The sequence below is a fragment of the Brachyistius frenatus genome, unplaced genomic scaffold, assembly GCF_029030835.1.
Source record: "Brachyistius frenatus isolate BFR_SWC_R1_liver_20210118 unplaced genomic scaffold, ASM2903083v1 Contig_16, whole genome shotgun sequence".
NCBI classification, from domain to species: Eukaryota; Metazoa; Chordata; class Actinopteri; family Embiotocidae; genus Brachyistius; species Brachyistius frenatus.
Window position 1 is genome coordinate 1,120,082 of NW_027210615.1, and position 8,293 is coordinate 1,128,374.

The following is an 8,293-nucleotide window of genomic DNA, read 5'->3' on the forward strand; positions in this document are numbered from 1 at the left end:
CGAATAATGATCAGCAGCTATCTCACATGAATAGACATGCCTTCAAATAATTCTCAAATCGGTTTCTTCTCACGTGTTTTTTCCCCTCCGTCATATTAACCGTCATGTTTTCTCACATGAAAACTGGGTGTCACACACCCCTCACCTCTTCCACACTTTGAAACTCGGCTAAGCTGACTTGCATCGCTCTCGTTACCTCACATGCTTTGAGCTAAATCTAACCTGAATAAGAGCTCTATCACTGTCTGTATTTCTCACAAACACATGCACATACAGATTCTCCCTTGAGGCTTTACTTTAAAAAAAAAAACACACAAAAAAACTCGGGTACGGGGAGCAGATGTCTCAGACACAGGTGACTGTCAAGCTTTGTCTCCCTCCCACTCATTTAATCAACACAACATCCATGCACATACGGCTGAATGAGTTTCAGAAAGCCTAGTTGGGTATTTCAAAGCTACTTCCTTGATGAGCACAAGAGGAAGAGACAAAGAGAAGACGGTAGAAGCAATGCACAGAGCTCAACCAAGTGTCATCCAGCCACCCACACACAAGCCTGTGAAGCTGGAGTCCTTATCTTCACAGTATTTGTTACACTGAATAAAGCTACAGGGGAGTAAAAACTGACAACAAACACCCTCCTTCCCATGCTTTCCTCACATTTTCCCCCCTTCATGCTCTCTTACCCGTGACGGTGAGCAGCATGGGAGCCACCAGCGGCCTGTTGTTATCCAGTTTTCGGCTCAGTCGGATCTCTCCACTGGTGTGATTCAGGAGCAGCAGGTGAAGCTCGTTCCCCCTGTCGATGGTGTAGTACAGCCTGTCTGAGACATCAGGATCGTGGGCGGGAACCCTCCCAATTACCCCGCTGGGGAAACTGTTGGAACGATTGGACACAAAGTTGTTGAAGATGATTTGAAAGTCCTGTAGAGTTGGTCGGTTGTCGTTCTGGTCCACCAGTCGGATTCGGACCGTGGCCCTGCTCACTAGAGGGGCTGATGTAGCCTGGACAACAATAACGAACTCATTGCGGGCCTCATAGTCCAGATCAATGAGTGAAGTGAGCTCTCCTGAAAAGATGTCCATCTGAAATATCTCAGGGATGTTGCCCTCTACGATTTGGTACATGATCTGAGCATTGGCACCTTCATCCGGGTCGGTGGCTGTGATCTGGGCTACCACAGAGCCCACAGCGCTGTTTTCCTTCACGAGAACCTCAAAGTCATCAGCAGGGAAGACAGGGGCGTTATCGTTCACATCCAGGACCGTCACCTGGATGTGGACAGGGGTTCGCTGAGGGGGCACGCCTCGATCCACAGCGTAGGCGGTGAGCTCGTAGAACGGCACGCTCTCGCGATCCAAACGGCGAACAGTGCGGACGATGCCAGACGTGGGTTCGATGGTAAAATCTCCATCCCCGTCCTCACCGTTCTGGAAGGTGTACTGGACACGGCCGTTGGCATGTGCATCACGGTCAGTGGCTGAGATTTGGAGGACACTGGTGAAGGGAGGGGCGTCTTCGCTCACTGTGCCCTGATATCGAGGGCTGAGGAACTGAGGTGCGTTGTCATTCACATCATTCACATTCACCTCTACATACGTTGTGTCAGATTTCTGTGGTATGCCGTTATCTTTAGCTGTTATAGCTAGAGTGTAGGTCATCTGATCCTCGTAGTCGAGCTCCGCCTGGAGCGTTATCGCCCCCGTGGCCGTGTCGATACGAAACTGTGGGATATTGTCCTCCAGGAAGTATGTGATTCGAGCATTTTCACCAACGTCATCATCAGTGGCACTGATCACAACGACAGTGCTTCCAGGTGGCCGGTCCTCATTCACACTCACAGAGTAGTGGGCGCTCTGGAACACAGGCCGGTGTGTGTTGGCATCTGTGATGTTGACGTGCACTTGACAGGTGTCGTGGAGCGTGCGATCTGAGGCGGTGACAGTTAGAACATAACGCCGCTCCTGTTTGTAGTCCAGTGGGAGAGCTAAGGAGAGAAGTCCGGCCCCTCCTGCTGTGCTGATAGCAAAGCGGTTTCTGGTGTTTCCTCCTGTTATCTGATAGGTCACCGCACTGTTGACGTCACGGTCCACAGCCGTGACGGTCATGACGCTGGTACCAACCGCTGCATCCTCATTCAGGCGAGCGTAGTACTCCCTTTGGAGGAACTCCGGACGGTTGTCATTAACATCCATCACTGTAATGGTAACACTCGCTGTAGCAGAGAGGGGCGGCATCCCATAATCCCTGGCCTCCACACCAAAGAAATAGTGCTCCACAGATTCTCTGTCAAGAATGGAGCTGACAGTGACCCAGCCTGTTGCAGAATTGATAATGAATGGTGTGTCAGAGCTGGTGCCAGTTAACCTATACTCCAGGCGGGCATTATCAGCAGAGTCTGTATCGATGGCCTGGATGTGGAGGATGGAACTACCGACTGGGGCGCTCTCGAGCACAGATGCCTGGAAGGGTGTGGAGACAAAAATCGGTGGGTTGTCGTTGACATCAGTCACTTGTACACTGACGATTCCTGTATTATTGGAGAGAGGTGGCCGCCCGTTGTCCTGCGCTCGGACACGCAGTGTGTACTCCCGTTCGGACTCGTAGTCCAGCGGTGCCACCACTTGGATCTCACCAGTAACACTGTCAATGGAAAACTGCCCACGGCTGTTCCCGCTGATGATGTTATAGTGAACAGCGGCATTACTGTCCTTGTCCCGGTCTGTGGCGCTCACACGGAGGATCTCAGAGTGAGGCCTCACATCCTCCTTCACTGCCACCACGTAGCGCTTTTCACTGAACTGTGGCACGTTGTCGTTTTCATCCAGCACGGTGATGAAAACTTTGACAGTGGCAGAGCGCGGCCCTGGATCCTTCCCCTGGTCACTGGCCTCCACCTGGAGCGTGTAGTGCTCATTTGTTTCGCGGTCCACCGATCCACGGGTTGTAATGAGGCCAGAGCGTGGGTCGATCTCAAAGGCCGCTCGTGCCGTTGCCACTGAGTCACCGATAAAGCGGTAGCGAATATTGGCATTGGATGGGGAGTCTGAATCTGTCGCTCTCAGCTGTAGGATGGGATAACCTTCCTCCACGTTCTCCCTGATCGTCTCCCTGTACTCTATCTGCTCAAATATAGGAGAATGATCGTTCCGGTCTGCGACATTAATGGCCACCATGGTGGTGCCGGAGAGGCGAGGGGAGCCGTGATCAGTCGCCGTGACCCGGAAGTAATGCAGATCCATGTGTTCCCTGTCAAGAATCTGCGTGGTGGTGATGAGACCTGTGTCTGGGTGGATGTGGAAGTAGTCAGATGATCGACTGTTCATCAGCGGGGCTATTGTGTAGATCACCCTGCCTGCATCGCCTGGGTCTGAGTCTGAGGCGGACATGACAATGACTGAGGTGCCGGGTGGCTGATTCTCTGCTACCTGTACCTGGAAGTTGTACTGGGAGAAATGGGGGTGCCGATTGGCTGCGCGTCTAGAGCGAGGCCACGGCATCAAAACCTTCCTCTCCCTTTCCCCCTGTGAGGCATCATCATCTGCTTTTATTATCAGTCGTTCCAGGCTCCTCTCTCCCCTTGAACTGTGCCTTTCCTCCTCCTCCCCCTCCAACTCCCTCTCATCCTCCTTTCCTCCCTTGTGGCTTTCATCTGCCAGGCTCTCTATCTTCCCTCCATTGCTATCTGGCTGTGTGATGGTGGTGGTGCTGCTACTGCCCCTATGCTGACCTTTCCCTCCCTCTGCCTCTCTCTCCTCGTCATGGCTGGCCTTTGTTACTCCCCTTCCTTCCTCCTCCTCCTCCTCTCCTGTCTGTGGTCCTCTCCCTCGCATCAGCCGCGCCTCTCTCTCGCCCTCCCCCACCTGTAATTTTGCTCCCCAAACAGCGGCGGACCCCTCCAAGCCCTCTCCCTCCCTCTCTGCATCCCTCTCCCCTTCTCCCTCGGCCCCCATCTGCCGCCTATTTGACTGTCTGACACCTTCGGGCTCTAATGGCACTTGCTTACCGGATTTTAATTGCATGTGCGCACCGTCCGCCCGCTCGGTGGCTGAACAGTCGGCGGAGATGCTGTCAGCGCACCCCGGGTGAACCACGTCTCTCACCGCGCTCTCCCCCAGATCTTGCTGCTGTGTCTGATCACGCCAGGGCGACTTCTCCGTTCCAGATTCATGATTATATCCATTCAGCCCCTCCTCTTCGTTGTTGTTGTTACTGTTCGTGTTGAATTTGCTCCACAAAAACACGCGCTGCGCGTCTACCTGAGCTGTCCGTTGTGCTGAAATGACGTGCTCTCCAGCGGGGAAGAGACACGAGCGGGGAGAGCCGCCCTGCCATGTGGTCAGGTTCATTTTCAAGGAAACCGAGATGTCCTTCGCTGTGGTGAGACCGGGCTGCGCCAGGAGACGTGTCCTAATTGCTGTTGCAGAGCGAGTCGTGTCTGACACAGCGCCGGGAGATGTAACGGGAAACTTAGCAGGCGAGAAAAAGCCTGAGTCACCGGCAGACTCCGTGTCTGAAGTTTCAGCAGATAGACGGAGCGCTGAGGATAGTTTTCCACTTTCTGCATAATCATCTGTTTGCGCTTGAGTGGGCGTTTTAAGCACCGGGCCAGAATATTTTGACGCGGTTTTGGGAATGGCGCTTGTGTTGGATACAAATTGTTGGCCGTTTGTCTCAGTAATGCCACTGAGGTTAAATTGGATGAGGAGATTCCTCAGAGATATGTCTCCCTCGGGGACCATAAACTCAGCTGAATATTCATCCCCCATTTCTTTTCTGTCCAAAGGTCCAAAGCAACCAGCAGGAACCTCCCTGCTCTCTCCCCGGGTTTGACTGCTCTGCCCCCTGGTTGCTGGTACTAATTTCCCCTGCTGAAGCTCATTACTAGTACTACATAAGAGCGTCAGAATCGGAAAAGCCAAATCATTATCCGGGTAATTAGATAAATTAATGTGTTTTTTGCCGTGGTTCACCCCTCCTCCTCTTCCATCCTTTACCTCTCTACTCCCACCCTTTCTCTTATCCACAATTGTGGCATGGTTAGATGTTGTATTTGCATCACGGAGACGGGGTAACCGACAACCTGGGTGCGCCCTGGTACCGTGGTTAATTACAGCGCTACAGCTACACGCGTCCTCCTCCTCCTCCTCCTTATCTCCTCCACTCCTCTCCTCCCCTCTGCTCCTCATGCGCCCAGTCATCCAGCTATCATCACCCTCCTCTCTGTTGCTGGCTAGATCGATAACATTGTGCCTGCCCAAATGAGAACAATTACCAACCTTCCTGTCCACGCTGCCCAAACCCCCATCCCAAACCTGCCTGTCGTTGCTGTTCCTGACCACTGGCTGTGGCTGAATTTGACCAGTGTATGCGGTCTGGGAGGAAATACTTGTTGAAAATTCACACATGTAGTCCAATTTTGATGTCCAGATACAGTCTGAATTGTTGGGGAAAATGGGACTGAATTTGAAGGTGCAGTTTGAAGCATCAACATGTGGTGAACGATATCCAGAAAAAGGATGAATGCACCAATAGGAACCGGTTGGAAAGGGGCCAGGTGAAGGGTTGTTGGCCAGGGAGAGGGCTTGTTTGTCAGGTCTTGGCCAGACGACATGACCGGGTGTCGGGGAGCACCATGTAGTAAAGAGCCTGCTCACCTCACGAGCCCTCTCCCACACCTCTCCCCCTCTCTTCCCTCCACTTCCGGGTGCCCTGTACAGACCAGAGGCGTGCACAAAGGCTCTGTCGGCACCACGTTTGGCGAGGTGTGGCCTCGACGCCGGCCACCGTGGCGCGTAAGCTCTAGTCCTTTGTACTGCCCTCTTTTTGCCGTTCTGAACCGGCAAGGAGATGAAAGCAGGTGAAACGGGAGGTGAAACAACGCCCTTCCTCTCCATTCTTCCTCTCTCCACTCCCTCCCCTGCGCCGACGGCATCGGAGTTCGACCTGCTCCTAATACCGGGGTGGAGAGGAGGAGGAGGAGGAGGCGGCGGTGGTGATGGAGCCGGGGGGCCATCTGTACTCTTCCAAAACGTCCCGACTCCTTTCAGCCTCTCTTTCCGTGTCTTTCTCACTCCATCCAGTTGAAATCCTCCCCGCGTCCCCCCTGCGCGCTGCACTCCAGAGCATCCCTCAGTCTGTTTCCGCTCTACGGTCCACCTGCTTGGGCGTAGATTCCAGCTGCCCTTCGGCGACTCCCCTGCTTCCTCGCACTGCTGCTGCTGTTGCTGCTGGCTCACTTTACCGGCGTCTCGGTAGCAGAGGCCCGGGGTCCATCTGTTGGGAACCCCTTCTGTATTCACCGTCCCCGGGGTGAAGGCGAACAAAGGGCCGAGGAGAAGCAGGTGGAGTGCCAGAGAAGAGAGCAGGAGCGGGGTGAAGCCCGGTAGCGGTGCAGCCATTTAGTCTCTTCCTTTCTCAGTATCTCCCCTCCTTTCTCCCTCTTCCACCTCTGCCTATTCTCTCTCGGGTGCGCCTTCCCTTCTCCCCGTTACTTCTCTCTCCCTCGTTCCGGCTAGGTGGCCAGTTCCAGGACCGCCAGCACCGCCCGACACCTTCCCCCAGGCTCCGCCGTCTCTCTGTCGGCCCGGAGAGTTGGCATCTACCCGCTGTGGTCCGTGGAGCTGGAGGTCTGAGCGTTAGGAGCGGCGCGGCAGCAGCATCTCTCCTTCCGTTCATTCACATCCAACATGGCTTACACACTCACTCTGACTGACTGGCTGGCTCACACATTATCCTTCAGAGAGAGAGAGAGAGAGAGAGAGAGAGAGAGAGAGAGAGAGAGAGAGAGAGTGTGTGTGTGTGTGTGTGTGTGTGTGTGTGTGTGTGTGTGTGTGTGTGTGTGTGTGTGTGTGTGTGTGTGTGTGTGTGTGTGTGTGCGCGCGCGCGCGCTCCTCTAGCAGTGGCGGCACAGCCCGTTGGTAGGCTACTATCCATCCATCCATACACACACACACACACGCGCGCACACACACACACACACACACACACACACACACACACACACACACACACACACGCACAATCACACTCTCCTCCTCTCCTTTTTCTACCCCTCCCCCTATTGCTTGCGTCTCTATTCTCTCTCTCTCTCTCTCTCTCTCTCTCTCTCTCTCTCTCTCTCTCTCTCTCTCTCTCTCTCTCTCTTATAATGGTTAGCTCCGGTGCACAGGACTGTTACACAGCACCCGCGGCGGCCGCCATGTCCACAACTGGAAGAGGGGAGGGATATCCTGCATCTTACACAATCACACCGTCATCACCGTATCATCCGGATAATTTATCATCTTAAACAAACAAATAGCCCTGCAGGTTTGTCACCTTTCACCAGGTTTAAACAAACTCAGAATGCTGCTCCTGAAAATGTGACGCTTTTTTTTTTTTTTTTTTATAAATACATTTATTTTATTTCGAAATAAACTGAAAAGACAAAAAAAAAATGGTTTTGGATGAACTGCAGAAAATAAATTCCTAGAAACCTTCCTCAAAAGGAGAAAAAGAACATCAAGGTTGCAGACAGTCTACTTTAAATGAAGCATTTCAGTTTTTTATGATGTGATATTTATGTATATCATAAAAGGCTCCAGTTTCTCAGCGTTACATTAAGGACTAAATTTACTTGTTCTGTGATATCGCCCAGTACGTCAAGCTGCACTTCCAGTCCGATGATGTAAGCCTAGGTTAGCTAAAGTGAAAGTGACGTCATCTCCCTTATTATCACCGAAGAGTAAGTCTGATACAGAAAAACACACACACACACACACACAGACACACACACACACACACACACACCACAGTCGAAGTATCCCCCAAAAAACTGTATTATAGGATTACTGTGATTAATTTCAGTCGTAAAGGCACATACGGGCAATCCGACAATCATCCCAATTTAACACTAATTTGCGCATGGCTAAATGGACAGATCCATTTCCTGATACTTTATTGGAAAAAAAAAAAATCATATTATGCAAATGTGCAGGCTATACATTTCCTCCAACATTCGCTCACCATCTCACCCCATTCAATACCAATTTAGATGCCGGCTGGGTGGTGTAGTTTTTTTCTAATGACACGGCTGAAATTGAATATGATTTCCTCCCGTGGCTGATGGGAGGAGATACACAAGGCGTGTCAGTCGGGGACGCCGTGCATCAGCGCCCCAAGAAGGAGCCAAATCTGAGAGGATCCGCGTGCATGCGCGCCTCCACCTCCACCCCATGCTAATTGCTTTCCTTCTGTCTCTGCTGTGTGTCTGTTATTGTGAGTCCAGTGTGATTTCTGTGCTGCCAAATT

At 52.3% G+C, this 8,293-nt stretch overlaps 1 protein-coding gene across 2 annotated transcripts in view; it reads right to left on the reverse strand.

Annotated features, from left to right (window-relative positions):
• celsr3 (cadherin, EGF LAG seven-pass G-type receptor 3) overlaps positions 1-6,882 on the reverse strand; it is a 112,849-nt gene extending 105,967 nt beyond the window's left edge. For both annotated transcript variants that reach the window (XM_069693898.1, XM_069693897.1), the window contains exon 1: positions 687-6,882. In XM_069693898.1, the coding sequence (XP_069549999.1) occupies positions 687-6,402 (5,716 nt within the window). In that variant the 5' untranslated portion in view covers positions 6,403-6,882. The remainder of the gene's footprint in view (positions 1-686) is intronic.
• Positions 6,883-8,293: the final 1,411 nt, after the last annotated feature.